This window comes from Scyliorhinus torazame, chromosome 3 (genome assembly GCF_047496885.1).
Source record: "Scyliorhinus torazame isolate Kashiwa2021f chromosome 3, sScyTor2.1, whole genome shotgun sequence".
NCBI lineage: Eukaryota > Metazoa > Chordata > Chondrichthyes > Carcharhiniformes > Scyliorhinidae > Scyliorhinus > Scyliorhinus torazame.
Window position 1 is genome coordinate 328119896 of NC_092709.1, and position 18538 is coordinate 328138433.

Below are 18538 nucleotides of genomic sequence, written 5' to 3' on the forward strand. Positions count from 1 at the left end.
AGCATTTAAATTTTAGGAGCAATTTAGCAAGGCCAATCCACCTACAATGAACAGCTTTTTGGGTTGTGGGGGTGAGGCCCACACACGGGAGAACATGCAAACCCCACACGGATAGTGACCCAGGACCAGGATCAAACCCGGGTCTTCGGCACCATGATGCAGCAGTGCTAACCACTGCACCACCGTGCTGCCCTCAGGCCAGCATTTGTTGTCCATCCCTAATTGCCCTTGATTCTGAATTCTCCCTCAGTGTACCCGAACAGGTGCCGGAGTGTGGCGACTAGGGGACTTTCACAGTAACTCCATTGCAGTATTAATGTAAGCCTTGTGACAATAGTAAATGCGTTAAGGTGCTAAACTGGGGAAAGGCAAATTATGATAACATTAGACCGGAATTGAAGAATTTGGATTGGGTGCGGCTGTTGGAGGGTAAATCAACATCAGACATGCGGGAGTCTTTCAAGCGACAGTTAATTAGGATTCAGGAACGTCACGTTCCTGAGAGAACGAAGGATAAATATGGGAAGTTCACGGAGCCTTGGATAACGAGGATATTGTAAACTTCGTCAGAAAGAAAAAGAACACTTTTGTACAGTCTAGAAGGGTGGGGACGGTTGAAACCTTTGAGGAGTATAAAGAAAGTAGGAAGGTACTTGAAGGTACTAGGAACCACTTGAAGTGGTTAGCACTGTGGCTTCACAGCGCCAGGGTCCCAGGTTCGATGGCCCGTGCAATCGCACAGACAATCACTGTCTGTGCGGAATTTGCATGTGACCCCTGTGTCTGCGTGGGTTTCCTCCGGGTGCTCCAGTTTCCTCCCACAGTCCAAAGATGTGCAGGTTAGGTGGATTGGCCATGGTAAATTGCCCTTAGTATCCAAAAAAGGTTAGGAGGGATTATTGGGTTAGGGGGATAGGGTGGAAGTGAGGGCTTAAGTGGGTCGGTGCAGACTCGATGGGCTAAATGGCCTCCTTCTGCACTGTATGTTCTATGTGCTGACGCGGGAAGCTAGGAGGGGTCATGAAAAGTCCTTCGCAAGTAGGATTAAGGTGAATCCAAAAGCTTTTTATTCTCATGTAAAAACCAAGAGGGTGGCCAGGGAAAGGATTGGACCACTTAAGGACAGTGGGGGGAATCTATGTGTTGAGCCAGAGGAAATGGGCAAGGTACTAAATGAGTACTTTGCGTCAGTGTTCACCAAAGAAAGGGACTTTGTGGAAGTTGATTCTTGGGTAGGGCATGTGGACAGTCTGGATCATGTTAACCTTGAAAAGGAGAGGGCAGCATGTGGTGCAGTGGATAGCACTGGGACTGCAACGCTGAGGACCCGGGTTCAAATTCCAGCCCTGGGTCACTGCCCATGTGGAATTTGCACATTCTCCCCATGTCTGCGTGGGTTTCACCCCCACAACCCAAAGATGTGCTGGTTAGGTGGATTGGCCACGCTAAATTGCCCCTTAATTGGAAAAAAAATAATTGGGTACTCTGAATTTATTTCAGAAACATTGAAAAGGAGGAGGCATTGGGTCTTTGGAAAGATATTGAGGTAGATAAGTCTCATGGGTCGGATGGGATTTATCCCAGAACATTGAGGGAAGCAAGGAAGGAAATTGCTGGGGCCTTGACTGACATATTTGTATCCTCATTGGCTACAGGGGAGATCCCAGAGGACTGGAGAATAGCTAATATGGTACCGCTGTTTAAGAATGGTAGCAGAGATAATCCTGGAAACTATAGGCCGGTGAGCCTCACGTTGGAGGTCGGTAAATTATTGGAGAGAATTCTCAGGGACAGGATTTATACCCATTTGGAAACAAATGGACTCATTAGTGATAGACAGAGTGGTTTTGTGAAGGGGAGGTCATGCCTCACTAACTTGATCGAACTTTTTGAGGAGGTGACAAAGATGATTCATGAGGGGAGGGCAGTGGATGTTGTTTACATGGACTTCAGTAAAGCTTTTGCCAAGGTGCTTCATGGCAGACTAGTACAAAAGGTGAAGTCACATGGGATCAGATGTGAAGTGGTCAGGTGGATACAGAACCTTATTGAGTTCACAAACCTTATTGAGTTCTTTGAGAAGGTGACCAAACAGGTGGATGAGGGTAAAGCAGTTGATGTGGTGCATATGGATTTCAGTAAAGCATTTGATAAGGTTCCCCACGGTAGGCTATTGCAGAAAATACGGAGGCATGGGATTCAGGGTGATTTAGCAGTTTGGATCAGAAATTGGCTAGCTGGAAGAAGACAAAGTGTGGTGGTTGATGGGAAATGTTCAGACTGGAGTCCAGTTACTAGTGGTGTACCACAATGATCTATTTTGGGGCCATTGCTGTTTGTCATTTTTATAAATGACCTGGACAAGGGCGTAGAAGGATGGGTGAGTAAATTTGCAGATGACACTAAAGTGGAGTTGTGGACAGTGCGGAAGGATGTTACAAGTTACAGAGGGACATAGATAAGCTGCAGAGCTGGGCTGAGAGGTGGCAAATGGAGTTTAATGCAGAAAAGTGTGAGGTGATTCATTTTGGAAGGAATAACAGGAAGACAGAGTACTGGGCTAATGGTAAGTATGTGGATGACGATCCCTGAAAGTTGCCACCCAGGTTGAGAGGGTTGTTAAGAAGGCGTACGGTGTGTTAGCCTTTATTGGTAGTGGGATTGAGTTTCGGAGCCATGAGGTCATGTTGCAGCTGTACAAAACTCTGGTGCGGCCGCATTTGGAGTATTGCGTGCAATTCTGGTCGCCGCATTATAGGAACGATGTGGAAACATTGGAAAGGGTGCAGAGGAGATTTACCAGAATGTTGCCTGGTATGGAGGGAAGATCTTATGAGGAAAGGCTGAGAGACTTGAGGCTGTTTTCGTTAGAGAGAAGAAGGTGAAGAGGTGACTTAATTGAGGCATACAAGATGATCAGAGGATTGGATAGTGTGGTCAGTGAGAGTCTTTTTCCTCGGATGGTGATGTCTCGCACGAGGGGACATAGCTTTAAATTGAGGGGAGATAGATATAAGACAGATGTCAGAGGTAGGTTCTTTACTCAGAGAGTAGTAAGGGCATGGAATGCCCTGCCTGCAACAGTAGTGGACTCGCCAACACTAAGGGCATTCAAATGGTCATTGGATAGACATATGGACGATAAGGGAATAGTGTAGATGGGCTTTAGAGTGGTTTCACAGGTCAGCACAACATCGAGGGCTGAAGGGCCTGTACTGCGCTGTAATGTTCTATGTTCTATGTTCTATCGGTCAAAGAAGGCAAAGGTAGCAGTAGATGGGTGTTTTTCTGAATGGTAGAGTGTGACTAGTGGTGTTCCACAGGGATCTGTGCTGGGGCCTCTGTTGTTTGTTGTGTACATAAAAGATTTGGAGGAAAATGTAGCCGGTCTGATTAGTAAGTTTGCGGATGACACCAAGGTTGGTGGCGTGGCAGATAGTGTTGAGGATTGTCAGAAGATACAGCAGGACATGGATAGGTTGGAGACTTGGGCAGAGAAATGGCAAATGGAGTTTCATCCGGCCAAATGTGAGGTAATGCATTTTGGTAAGTCTAACATAGAGGGGAAATATACCGTAAATGGCAAAACTCTGAGGAATATAGAAAGTCAGAGAGATCTGGGCGTGCAGGTCCACAGATCTTTGTGAGCGGCAACACAAGTGGACAAGGGTGTCAAGAAAGCATACAGAATGCTTGCCTTCATTGGACGGGGCATCGAGTATAAAAACTGGCAAGTCATGCCAGTGTTGTATTAACCTTGCATTAACGGCGTTCAAAAGGCATCTTGACAAACACATTGATAGGATGGGTATAGAGGGATACGGCACAAGGAAGTGCTGAGGGTTTTGGCAAAGGTTGGTATCATGACCGGTACAGGCTTGGAGGGCCGAAGGGCCTGTTCCTGTGCTGTATTGTTCTTTGTTCTATGGATTGAGTGGCTTGCTTGACCATTTCAGAGGGCAGTTAAGAGTCAACCGCATTGGTGTGGAACAGGAGTCAAAAGTAGACCAGACCAGGTGAGGACTGCAGATTTCCTTGCATTAGTTCACAAGCTGGGCTACTACAACAGGTAATGATAGTTTTATGGTCACTATAACAGAGACTAGCTTTATAATTCTGGATTTGATGAATTGAATTTAAATTCCACCAGCTTCCCTGAGTCATTTTCAATTATGTAATGAAACCACTGCTTCATAAGTAGCCAAAATGCAATAAAATGCGTGGTGGAATTGGTCTGTATCTCCAACAAAAACAAATTAATATAGAATCATCACTACTGTTCAATGTTTTAAGTTTTATTAGCCCACATTTTAGGTCACTGCAGGCAACAGAAAGGATCTTGCCTGTTGCTGTTACCACCGCCCTGAATACAGTAGAGAGCAACTGGGCATATATGGGGTGAAATTGGGTGATACCAAGTGAAATACAGGCATGTCACAAATATGTATTGAATTTTCCACTGCACCTGATTTTGCTTCCACTGAAGTTTACAGAACAATAGTCCAGTCTCTTCTTGGACATTTGTTGTGAGTATCACTGCCAGGGTTTTATATTAAAACTGTTGGTAATATTTTCCAAGTCAATGGAAATAAACACTGGCGCAGTGCTTAACATGCCGTCGATTCACTCGGAGTCCTTTTAGCATTGCTGGCATAGACCAATTTCATCCCCATGGAATTATCCAGGCAGAAGGAGGCCCATTGATCCTGGGTCTGTAAATTAGGCCAACTCCTCTCCTCTTTCTCCCATACAAATGCAAATGTTTCAAATACCTTGTAAAGTGCTTGGTGAGTGGGGGGGGGGGGGGGGGGGGGGGTCAGTTTACTCATTCTACTTAAATGAAAGTTCCTTCTTTGTTCTTTATATGTCAATATAGATATTGGATGTGATGTAGCTCTGTGCCATTAGGAGGACTTCACTCCTAGCCAAAGCACATTGGAAAATCGAGTTGTGCTTGCCTCTGATTTTCCAGGTACCAATCTCTCAATGGGTAGCTCGCCATTATCCAGCATTTGGTGACTCTATGCAGACTCCTGCTGATGTGAAAAGACCTCGCAAAGTCCCCGCAAAATGTCAGTGTCATGAATAGGAAACAGTTACTAACCTGCAAAAACGTGGACGTTATCTTCAATGACGGTCGTCATCTGCAACTCTTGAATTGGACTACATCGACCACTTGGCAGCAGCACGATGATATTCACGTTGTCCACGCCCCGGACACTCTCAATGGCAGCGCTGCCAGTGTCTCCTGATGTTCCTATGGTTGAGATCAAGTTGATGACTTTTTGCTTTGTTGAAGCTAATGGTTTAAGTTTCAGAGAACCCAGGCAGTAGTCACGATAGAAAGAAAACAATAAATCAAGCGATTAAGAAAACCTGTACATGGTACTCGGTATTACGGTATTACCGTAATGTCCCTTGCGGAAGGAAATCTGCCGTCCTTACCTGGTCTGGTCTATATGTGACTCCAGATCCACAGTAAAGTGGTTGATGCTGAACTGTCCTCTGAAATGGCCTAACAAGCCACCCAGTTCAAGGGTAATTAGGGTGGGCAACAAATGTTGGCCTTCCCAGTGACACCCATACCCCATGAAACTAAAATTAAGTCCTGTTCACTCATTAACCTTATGTTGACTACATTGGCTCTCGATCTCTCAATGACACAAACTTAAAGAACAAACAAAGAACAAAGAAAAGTACAGCACCGGAACAGGCCCTTCGGCCCTCCAAGCCCGTGCCGACCATGCTGCCCGACTAAACTACAATCTGCTACACTTCCTGGGTCCGTATCTCTCTATTCCCAAGCTATTCATGTATTTGTCAAGATGCCCCTTAAATGTCACTATCGTCCCTGCTTCCACCACCTCCGCTGGCAGCGGGATCCAGGCACCCACTACCCTCTGTGTAAAAAACTTGCCTCGTACATCTACTCTAAACCTTGCCACTCGCACCTTAAACCTATGCCCCCTAGTAATTGACCCCTCTACCCTGGGGAAAAGCCTCTCACTATCCACTCTGTTTATGCCCCTCATAATTTTGTATACCTCTATCAGGTCGCCCTTCAACTTCCATCGTTCCAGTGAGAACAAACCGAGCTTATTCAACCACTCCTCATCGCTAATGCCCTCCATATCAGGCAACATCCTGGTAAATCTCTTCTGCACCCTCTCTGAAGCCTCCACATCCTTCTGGTAGTGTGGCGACCAGAATTGAACACTATACTCCAAGTGTGGCCTAACTAAGGTTCTATAAGGTTCCTGAAATGCTCCCCTACAGAAACTTCTACTACCTGGCCGAGCTCATTCCCCAATACCAGATCCAGTACAGCCCCTTCCCTAGTTGGACTGTCTACATATTGTTTTAAGAAGCCCTCCTGGATGCTCCTTACAAACTCTGCCCCATCTAAGCCCCTTGCACTAAGTGAGTCCCAGTCAATATTGGGGAAGTTGAAGTTTCCCATCACCACAACCCTGTTGTTTTTACTCTTTTCCAAAATCTGTCTACCTATCTGCTCCTCTATCTCCCGCTGGCTGTTGGGAGGCCTGTAGTAAACCCCCAACATTGTGACTGCACCCTTCTTATTGCTGATCTCTACCCACATAGCCTCGCTGCCCTCTGAGGTGTCCTCCCGCATTACAGCTGTGATATTCTCCCTGACCAGTAGCGCAACTCGCCACCCCTTTTACATCCCCCTCTATCCCGCCTGAAACATCTAAATCCTGGAAAATTGTCAATTATGTGTTCAAATTCCTCCCTAGCCTCACCTCTTCCCAGCTCCTCCAGTCCTCAGAACTCTACATTCCTCCAATTCTAGTCTTTTGAGCAGCCCTCAATTCCTTTGCTCTGCATCTTCGGCAGTCTTAACGCAAAGGCCAGGAATTTCTCCCCTTATCTTCTCTTTTAAGATGCCCCTTTAATCTCTTTGACCACATTTTTGGTCAAGTCAATTCTTGGCTCAATGTCAATTCTTTTTTGTCTGATTACGTTCCTGTGAATGCCACTTTTTAAACAACATTAATAGTGCTATATGAATGCAAGCTGGTGCTGATGAGTAAGTCAAGATTTTAAGAAATAATTAATGAGTGTAGGAAAGTGGGAGACAAATCTTAATGTCAGCACAGTATGCATGCAGCATAAAGAAAGTCTATGTAGGACATTGTGTTCAGCAGACGTAAAAAGGTTGGACATGCCAGCGATGGCTATTGGAAATAAAATAAGCTAGAATAGTGGTCCTTCAAAATGATTCATCACAATTACAGAAAGAGTTATCCTTGTGACTAACCTCGTACCACTGGTTTTAGTGAGATAGTCACGTCTGTTCAATAGTTACTAAATAAAACTAGCTAATAAAACCTATCTGGTCCACAAATGCCCTTTAGGGAAGGAAAGCCTACATTTGACTCCAGATCCACAGCAATGTGGTTGACTTTAAAATGCTACTCAGGACAATTAGGGAGGGGCAACAAATTCCTGCGATGCCCACATCGCAAAGCCGAATTTAAAAAAAAGTCTATGTCATGATATCCACATCAGCATATCATGGTGCAATCACACACACATTGATGGACAGGTAGTTGGACCAACCAACGCACACACATCGCAGCCAATCACCAGTGAGAGCACACGCACTATAAAACAGGGAACACCACAGTTCCCGCTCATTCTACCAGGAGATAGCTTAGAGCACAGAGCTCCCAGCATGCTACTCAGACATAGACCATGTGCTGAGTGCCTCATCAAGATAGTGATAAGGCTGGGTCCACAGGTTAGCTGGTGAAGCACGAACCTAAGCCAGCAGTAAGTAGTTGTCGTTGTTTAAGACAATAAAACAGAGTTGTACCATCTACAGCTGTGTTGGATCATTTGTGCATCGGAACACCCAACACGACATGATACCAGTAGGGGAAGCTAACCCGCGACTGTGAGACCGACCTGCACCCTTTCAGAAATCCGCCATCCTGCTCCATGGACACCATCAGCCCGCCGCAGCCGCTCCAAATCACTGGAAATCTCGGCGTCAACTGGAAGCTGTTTAAACAGCGCATCCAGCTCTTCCTAGAAGCCACAGACAAGGAGAATGCATCGGACACCAGGAAGATCGTCTTCCTCCTCTCCACGGCGGTGCAACCCGCCATCCACATCTACAACTCCCTGGCATTCGCGAAAGGCGAGGACAAGACTAAATATAAGACAGTGCTTCTAAAGTTCGAGGAACACTTCAGCGTGGAAGTCAATGAGAGCTTCGAGAGGTACCTTTTCCAGCAGCGCCTGCAGCGTAAGGATGAGCCTTTTCAATCTTACTTGACACACCTCCGTATCTTCGCACAGTCCTGCGGCTATGAGGCCACCTCCGACTCCATGATTCGGGATCAGATAGTTTTTGGGGTCACCTCGGGCACCCTACGCCAGCAGCTCCTCAAAATTAAGCGCCTCACCCTAGCGACTGCCATCGAGACCTGCGTCCTCCATGAGAACGCGACCAGTCGGTACTCCCATTACCAGGTGGCCGAAACGGCACGGCACGGGTCCTACGAGGCGAGCGGGTCCAGTCGATCGAGTTCCTCCCGGCCCGTGGCCCGGACGAGGGCGGCCATTTCATGCGTTTTCCGAGGCCTCACGCACTTGTACGCGGCAAAAGAGGGGACGTTCACGCAGAAGGACGTGATGCGCTCTACGCAGGACCGCACCGCGCATGCGCAGTGGCGCCATGACGTCACGACGTACATTTAAAGCGGCAATGTCCGGCCAAAGCGCGACAATGCCTCCGCTGTGGCAGGATGGGCCACTACGCTGCCTGCTGTCGAGCAGCTCAACCTGCCAACTCCCAACAATTCCGCCAGCCTCGCAGGGACGTGCGGGCAATTCAGCCCCCCTACACTGAGTCATACCCTGACAGTATGCAGACCAATGATACCGAAGACAAGGAGCCCTTCCGCGTTGCAGTAATCCACAAGAACCCCACGTCGGAACCACCAGCCGCTCCCAGTGCACAGCATTGATCCGGGCGATGAGTGGTGTGCCACCTAACGGTCAACCGATCACAGATCACATTTCGCTTGGACACTGGTCCCTCCGCCAATCTCATTGCATTGTCAGCCTTTCAGACCTTGAAGGTTAAACCACCGATTCTGCCATCCCACTGTCAGCTGGTTGACTACAATGGAAACGTGATCCCGGCCACGGGGTCCTGCCAGCTCGATGTTACACACAACTCACACAAAGCTACATTGTCGTTTGAATTAGTTGGGTCCTCGAAGGACTCTCTGTTAGGCGCACAGGCGTGCAAGATCCTCCACCTCGTTCAGCGGGTACACACTCTGTCTCCAGAAGGCACGTCCGATTTCCCGGATGCAGACTTTAGGGCGCAGCTCCACTCACTCCTCGCGCACAACCAGGAGGTTTTCGAGGGCATGGGCACACTGCCCTACAAGTACAGAATACGGCTCAAACCGGACGCCACCCTGGTCATTCATGCACCTCGTAGAGTCCCAGCACCACTCAAGGACCGCCTCAAGCAGCAGCTGCAGGACCTGCAGGACCAAGGAGTGCTTTCCCGGGTCACGGAGCCAACGCTATGGGTCAGCTCCATGGTGTGCGTCAAGAAGCCCTCCGGCGAACTCCGGATCTGTATCGACCCAAAAGACTTGAATAACAACATCATGAGGGAACACTACCCCATACCCAAACGAGAAGAAATCACGAGCGACATTGCTCGGGCAAAAATATTCACCAAGCTTGATGCCTCAAAGGGTTTTTGGCAGATTCAATTGGATCAGTCCAGCAGGAAGCTGTGCACTTTCAACACTCCATTTGGCAGATACTGCTGCAATAGGATGCCATTCGGCATCATCTCGGCCTCCAAGGTGTTCCATAGCATCATGGAACAAATGATGGAGAGCATCGAAGGGGTACGCGTCTACGTAGACGACGTTATCATCTGATCCACCACACCACAGGTGCACATCAGTCATCTCCAGCGTGTCTTTGCACGGATAAGAGATCAGGGCCTGCACCTCAACCGAGCCAAGTGCTCTTTTGGCCAGACTGAGCTGAAGTTTTTGGGGGACCACATCTCCCGGTCAGGTATATGGCCGGATGCCGACAAAGTGGCAGCCATCGCAGCCATGCAGCAGCCGTCAGACAAGAAGGCAGTGCTGCGCTTTCTCGGGATGGTCAACTTCCTGGGGAAGTTCATTTCTAACCTTGCCTCACACACGACTGCTCTGCGCCACCTGGTCAAAAAGACAACGGAATTCCAGTGGCTGCCCGCACACCAGAGTGAAGGGGAGGAGCTCAAGGTCAACTCACCACCGCCCCGGTACTGGCATTTTTCGACACCACTCGGGACACAAAGCTCTCAACTGACGCCAGCCAGTCCGGCATTGGGGCGGTACTCCTGCAACGGGACGACACTGCATCATGGGCCCCGGTCGCCTATGCGTCGCGGGCCATGACCCCCACAGAACAGCACTATGCGCAGATTGAGAAGGAGTGCCGAGGCTTGTTGACCGGCATCGACAAATTCCCCGATTATGTATATGGTCTTCCGCGGTTCACTGTGGAGACCGACCATCGCCCCCTGGTCGGCATCATTCAGAAGGACCTCAACGATATGACGCCTCGCCTCCAGCGCATTCTGCTCAAGCTCTGGAGGTGCGACTTCCAACTTGTCTACACCCCAGGGAAGGATCTCATCATTGCAGATGCTCTGTCCAGGGCAGAGAACACACCACCCGAATCGGAGGGGTTCGTTTGTCAGGTCGACGCACAAGTAGCCTTCACATCGGCCAATCTGCCGGCCACTGATGCACGTCTGGCCCACATTCGCCGTGAGACTGCGGCTGACCCCCTTCTACAGCGTGTAATGCGCCACATGACGGAAGGATTGCTCAAGGGACAGTGCCCACAATTTTACAATGTCCAGGACGACTTGGCCGTCATTGATGGTGTCCTCTTGAAGTTGGACCGGATCGTGATCCCACACAGCATGCACAGGCTGGTCCTTGAACAATTACACGAAGGCCATCTCGGAGTTGAAAAGTGCAGGCGGAGGGCCCGAGAGGCTGTGTACTGGCCGGGCATCAGCGACGACATCGCCAACATGGTGCTCAACTGCCCCACCTGTCAAAGGTTTCAGCCGGCGCAACCCCCTGAGACACTTCAGCCCCATGAGTTGGTAACGTCCCCCTGGGCGAAGGTGGGTGTGGACCTCTTTCATGCGCTCGGCAGGGACTACATCATTCTGATTGACTACTTCTCAAATTATCCGGAGGTCATACGCCTGCACGACACAACGTCATCAGCTGTCATCCGGGCATGCAAAGAAACCTTTGCTCACCATGGAATTCGGCTCACCGTCATGTCTGACAATGGGCCTTGCTTTGTGAGCCAAGAATGGTCTTCCTTTGCCACTTTTACAACTTCACGCACGTGACGTCCAGTCCCTTGCATCCCCAGTCGAATGGCAAGGCGGAAAAGGGCGTCCACATTGTGAAGCGGCTCCTCTGCAAGGCTGCTGATGCTGGATCTGATTTCTGTTTAGCCCTGCTGGCCTATCGCTCAGCCCCACTGTCCACGGTCCTCTCGCCAGCCCAGCTGTTGATGGGTCGCACCCTCAGGAACACTGTGCCATCCATTCATGTTCCTGAACCCGACCATGCTCCAGTACTGCGGAGGATGCAACAACAGCGTGCTCAGCAGAAGGTGGCACATGACGCTCGGGCGACTGATCTTCCTGCCCTCGGGCCTGGAGACAACGTCCGCATACACCTGCCGGCGGGTGGCTGGTCGGCAACCGCCGAAGTTCTCCGCCACGTGGCTCCCCGCTCGTTCCTGGTTCGCATGCCTGATGGCTCCATTCGCCGCCGTAATGGCTGGCCCTTCGTCTGGTTCCGTGCTCGCTACGAGATCATACACCGGCGGTGCCACGCCCTCCTGTTCCCTGATGTCAACTTCGTTGAGCTTCCTGCCACTTTGCCTCTTCCTCTCTCGCCCCTGGCCAGGCGAATTCCTCAGCCGGTGGATCCTGACCCACCCTTGAGGCGGTCAACCCGAATTCGTCGCCCACCTGAGAGACTTGACCTTTGAGCCTGATGGCACATTGGACTCACTGAATTGTTTTACAGTACTGTTAACGTGTTTCTCTCTTGTCGTTTATTGTTCCAGAAGTTTTCTCCCGTCGTTTGCTGATTGCATTTGTACTGTTATTGGTACAACCTCATTGCTCTGTTGCACCTGACACCTTCCTATGTATATAGTTTAGCCTCATGTACATGTTGTAAATATTGCACACACATACTCAGATGCATTCAGTACACATTTCTATTTATTAGCATGTAGGCACATATCCTTGTGAAAGGGGGGGATGTCATGATATCCACATCAGCATATCATGGTGCAATCACACACACACTGATGGACAGGTAGTTGGACCAACCAACACACACACAACATCGCAGCCAATCACCAGTGAGAGCACACGTACTATAAAACAGGGAACATCACAGTTCCCGCTCATTCTACCAGGAGATAGCTCAGAGCTCACAGCGTGCCACTCAGACATAGACCATGTGCTGAGTGCCTCATCAAGATAGTGATAGGGCTGGGTCCACGCTGGTGAAGCACGAACCTAAGCCAGCAGTAAGTAGTTGTCGTTGTTTAAGACAATAAAACAGAGTTGTACCATCTACAGCCGTGTTGGATCATTTGTGCATCGGAACACCCAACAAGGCAGTCTAGAGGCCAACAACTAGTAGGAAAGATGCTGAGGAAAATATTTGCAAAGAAATGACAGAGAAGTGCAAGAATTATAGAGTAGCTTAAATGGAAGCTTCTATTATCCAAATATAGACTGGGAGAGCAGAAGTGTAAAGGGCAGAGGGACAAGAGTTAATAAATCTGTAATCAGGAGAACTTTCTGCAAACAGTATTTGTAGGGTAATGTCATAGTGTTGTCTCTCACTGAGAGAGGAACTGGCGCCATGTCCTGATGTGTAACAATCTTGAATGTCGGATAAAGATTTTGAAGGAAAGACCACTCCCTCCTGCAAAATCTTTTCTGAGATAAGAAACCAATGTCTCCTGAGACAGCCCCAAATTAAAAGAGTGCGTTTCCAATCCAACAAGAAAGGAGGTACTGTGGGGCCTGGTCCTCAAGGATGAGGTGAGCCAAGTGGATCAAATTTAAGTAGAGGAACATTTAAGGAGACGGTGATCATTGTATCATAAGGTTACGGCTGACTATGGAAAAGATCAAAGTACAATCCAAAGTAAGAATAGTTCCATAGGGATACTAACTGGAGTCAGGCTGGGTGACCCTGAGGTAATGGAGAGGCAGAGACGGGGCCAGTGCGGGCTACGTGACTCAGGCGAGATTAAAAGGAGTCCCTGCCGTGAGACAGGAAGCGGATGGGAATGCTACTGTTGCTTGGAGGAGACGCATTCAATAACCGGGTGAGAAACAGCAATAACTGTCCAACCGGTTCTGACGATGGAAGAGATGGCCCTTCATGGGCTTTCCAGTGAGAAATATAACCATTGTTGGTGCCCACTCACATTGTAATGGAGGAGCACATTCAACCAGGTTCCGGCTGGTAAAGCTTCACAGGACACAGGTATGGAAATGGCAGCATCTTGGCAGCACCAACTGCTCACCAAATTCTTGACTTTGGTTGCTATAATGCCCCAGAGGATGACTGACACACACCACATTTACCACACCCCTTTGCCCTTCCATATTCCCTCTCTCCACTCCTCTCATATTCAGCCTTGACCAAGACCTCCAGCTGCACAATCTCATGGCATAACAATGAGGCTCAGGAGGAGCAAGCCAGCAGGGTAGTGATAGATATCAGGAGCACAGCATGCCATCTGGGAGTGACAGGAACCAAAGCCATAGAATTCATCCAGACCCTCTGCATCACCAGATCCTGCCAATATTAGGCATTGATGAGATAGAGAACGTGGCTCGTGTATGGAAGCATGTGTGTGTGTCCATTTCTCAAGCCAGAACGTCTCACAGGAGGAAAACTGGAGAAGGAGTAGGAGGGGCCACACCCCACCTCAGGACCTCCAGATCCTGGAGGAGGAGATCCAGGGATGGGACACAATGTAATATCCACCTAGTTATAGAACCTGCCCACAGAAAGCAAGGTGGCATGGCAAGAGATAACCACTACCGTAAGCACAGCAGATGACCACGTAGACTCATGAATTCAATGTAGCAAGAGGTTCCATGACCTGCTGTATTCCGGGAAGATGCGTTTCTCAGCACAAACACACAGGGGTCCTGAGATTGTTCCCATCTGAATGCTGCACTTATGGTGGTAGGCCAGGCACATACCACACCTATAGTATGGGGACTTGTATTCCAAGATGCTCCTGCAGGTGTGCACACCCTAGGTGAACACTGTACACGTACAAGAGAGTAGTCCCTGTGGCACTATACATTTGTGAGGTAGCATGTCCCTTTAAGGAACGATACTTCGCGGGTCTCGTAATGGCCTAGAGCCTATGTGAAAACTGTGCACAAACGTAAGCCTATCAGGAGTTTAGGTGCAATTCTGGCCGTTAGGGCATGATCAGAGTTAGCCCAGAAGTCATGGGAATAAGGCTTGTGTATTAGTTGTGCCGTCCAGCGTATATAGTTCACCTCAGTTCACTAAACCTCTGTTGTGTTTCAACACTGCCTTGTCAATTGCGTTGCAATATTACAGTTTAGGGGTACAGTTTATGGGCTAGTTTAGCACACTGGGCTAAATCGCTGGCTTTTAAAGCAGACCAAGGCAGGCCAGCAGCACGGTTCAATTCCCGTACCAGCCTCCCCGAACAGGCGCCGGAATGTGGCGACTAGGGACTTTTCACAGTAACTTCATTTGAAGCCTACTTGTGACAATAAGTGATTTTCATTTTTCATTTTCATTCAGTTAGGCCAACATTACTCTTTAGTAATAATCTTTATTGTCACAAGTAGGCTTACATTAACACTGCAATGACGTTACTGGTTACTGTGAAAAGCCCCTCGTCGCCACATTCCGGCATCTGTTCGGGTACACGGAGGGAGAATTCAGAATGTCTAAATTACCTTACAGCACGTCTTTCCGGACTTGCGGGAGGAAACCGGAGCACGCGGAGGAAACCCATGCAGGCATGAGGAGAACGTGCAGATTCCACACAGACAGTGACCTAAGCCGGGAATCGAACTTGGGACCCTGGAGCTGTGAAGCAACAATGCTAGCCACTGTGCTACCGTGCTGCCCTTCATGTTGTATCTGCAGGACTCGAGGGCCCAGACTGGGGGTTGGGTGCCCGAAGCTACGGGCGATAAGGAACATGGAAGAGATGGCCATGGATTTAGCCAAGGTGCCTGCGTGGCTGATTCTTGGGGATGGAAAATTGCCTATCACAGGTCTAAAGGTTGGGATAGAGATATTTTGGAACATGGTGGTCACTGTGGTGGTGATGATGTTAGTACACCGAGCAGAAGGGGTCATTGGGGTGAGAGGGAATACCAAGGTTGAGTTTTATGAAGTGATGGTGTTGTGCCACTACTGGACTGGTGATCGAGGACTCAGGATCTGAGGACCCGATTTCAAATCTCGTGGAGCGGCATAGTAGCACAGTGGTTAGCACTGTTGCTTCATAGCTCCAGGGTCCCAGGTTCGATTCCCGGCTTGGGTCACTGTCTGTGTGGAGTGTGCACGTTCTCCCCGTGTCTGCGTGGGTTTCCTCCGGTTTCCGCCCACAAGTCCCGAAAGACGTGCTGTTAGGTCACTTGGACACTCTGAATTCTCCCTCAGTGTACCTGAACAGGGGCCGGAAAGTAGCGATGAGCCTGCTCCACCATTCGTTATAATCATGGCTGATCATCAAGTTCAATACTCTGGTCCTGCCTTTTCCCCCCTATCCCTTGATCCCTTTAACCCCAAGAGCTATGTCCAATTAATTCTTGAAATTACACAACATTTTAGCCTCAACTACTTTCTGTGGTAGCAAATTCCACAGATTCACCACTCTCTGGGTGAAGAAATTTCTCCTCACCTCAGTCATAAAATGTTAACCTGGTCAGAGTTTAACCTGGTTGTCCTCTTCCGCCCTGAGTCATTAGAGGGGGTGGATTATCTTCTCTTCCAACGACCCTTGGGTGTCAGCCACACTTCTGTGATTGGACTTGTGGAAGTTCTGCGGGGCTTGCTGAACAAAAGAGAGCCGGAGCTCCCCAAAGAACACTGCTAAGTTTAGACCTTCTCCTCAAATGGACGAACACCACACAGTGGACGCAATTCTACCATCGGGAGACTAAGTCCCGACGCCGGAGTGAAAACCGGAGTGTATCACTCCGGCGTCGGAGGCATGCGCAGGTTGCCGTCCTCCCCGTGGCCACCCCGCAAGAAGATGTCAGATGGATCTTGCGGGGCAGCAGAGGAAAGGAGGTCCTCCTTCAGAGAGGCCAGCCCGCCGATCGGTGAGCACCGATTGCGGGCCAGACCCCTTTTGAGCTCCCCCCTGCCGGTCGGTGCAGGAATCCCCCTCCCCCACAGGCCGCCCCCCCCCCCAGCGTTCCCGCCGGCAGTGACCAGGTGTGGATGGCGCTGGCGGGAACCTGTCGTGTTGGGCAGGCCGCTCGGCCCACGGCAAGCGGCGATTCTCCCAGCGGGCAGCCGTGATTCGCACCGCACCGGTTTGGGGGGGGGGGGGGGGGGGATGGGAGGCGTGCGAGTGTCGGGACGGAGTGGCGGGACTCGCGCGGCACCCGGGTGATTCTCTCACCCAGCGTGGGGGGGGGGAGAATTCCGCCCAGTGTGTTTCAGAAACCTGAGTGGCCAAGATCACTCTTCAGTGAAGGCAGCTGCACTGTTAAATGTGCCGCTGCCTTTGCAAGTCTGACCCGTTCCTCCCAGAATGAACGGTGGCGCAGAGCCTTTCCATTCCCCTGAAAATTCAGGTCTATGAGAAGAGACTGCCACCTCACAAAAAGGGAAAGAAATCTGCAGGCAGATAAATAGCAAATGGGTGGTAAGTGGATGGGTGGGCCGATTGGGTATCAATGAGTAGAACTATGCCTTCAGAGAGAGGCATGGTTGAGATATTTTCTTTACCAAGGAAGAAGATGTTTAAGCAGTCATTGTGAATAGGAGATCATTCAGGCACTTGAAGGCTTTAAAATTGATGTCGAGGAGGTATTGGATAGGCTGTGTGCATACTGAAAGGACTGGATAAGGTGCATCCAAGCATGCTAATGGAAGCAAGAAGGCAAGTTGTTGGCATACACAACATTGCCTTACTTTACGTATTTAAAGGGCTGAATTATCCCCATGGTTACTAACCTACCTTCCAATACAAACAGTTTCTTCCGATCAACTCTCATCAAAAGCTCTCATCATTTTCAATACTTCCAATAATCTCCCCTTAACGTACTCTGCTCCAACTCTCAGACTAAACAGAAGAACATAGGACTTAGGAGAAGGAGTAAAGTCATTCAGCTCCTTGAGGCTGCTCCACCATTCAATAAGATCTTGGCTGCTCTGATTGTAGTCAACTCCATTTTGCCTTCTACCACCCATAAGCCTTGACTCCCTGAATTGCCCGTAACATCGTCTCTACACCCTCTCCGACGCCTTGGCAGCTTTCCTAAAGTTCCCAGAATTGGAGACAATACTCCAGCTGAGGCCCAAACAATGATTTATCAAGTAATCTGAGAAGAATCATGCAAAATAAACCAACCTGTAAGGTTTTCAGGCAGAAGAACCTCTCTCCTCATATTCCACTTACCTACCACGATAGTGACCTGCTTCTTCCTCTTCTCCAGGAAATACTGGAGCAACTGTCCGACACAAGATATCGCAAGGTCCTTAAAGGCATAGGTCATGCCATGCCACAGCTCCAGAACATTCAACCCGTTTTCCAGACTGGCTAATTCCACGACGTCTTTGTGTCGAAATCTCCGGAATGCCTGGCTGATTAGGTCTGAAAATGATAAAATCAGCCATGTTAAAAACTGGGATTAAAAACAAGACGGCATTTTTGAGCCGTAACTTCCGAGCTTGGCAAAGGGTGGCACGGTGGCTCAGTGGTTAGCGCTGTTGCCTACGGCACTGAGGATCCGGGTTCGAATCCCGGCCCTGGGTCACTGTCCATGTGGACTTTGCATATTCTCCCCGTGTCTGCATGGGTTCACCCCCACGGCTCAAAGATGTCCAAGGTGGCTTGCCCCTTAATTGGAAAAATAAATTATTTTAAAAAAACTTGCGAGCTTGGCAGCGTGGGTTGGAGCGGGATACCCCACAGATGCACTGGCGAATTCCTCTCAGAACTTCACAGGTAAGATTTGCAACACAGTTGCCCAGAAACACAAACGTCACTTGGGCAATTACACTGCACTGGAAACCATACGGAATTGTGATTTAAATCGCTAACTTCAGATGGTTCCAACAGAGTTACACAAATAGTTACACTGACAGAGTTAGAAAAATTAAACCCCCTCCTAACTTCTGGTTACCTATTGTAAACACGCAGACCAATTCCCGTCCCACAGCACTCC

At 49.2% G+C, this 18538-nt stretch overlaps 1 protein-coding gene across 1 annotated transcript in view; it reads right to left on the minus strand.

Moving 5' to 3' along the window:
* Positions 1-18538, minus strand: part of LOC140409433 (threonine synthase-like 2) — a 61004-nt gene that overhangs the window by 15843 nt on the left and 26623 nt on the right. The window contains exons 3-4 of the mRNA XM_072497867.1: positions 17770-17964; positions 5105-5257 (exon numbers count right to left, since the gene is read on the minus strand). Coding sequence (XP_072353968.1) covers positions 5105-5257; positions 17770-17964 — 348 coding nt within the window. The remainder of the gene's footprint in view (positions 1-5104; positions 5258-17769; positions 17965-18538) is intronic.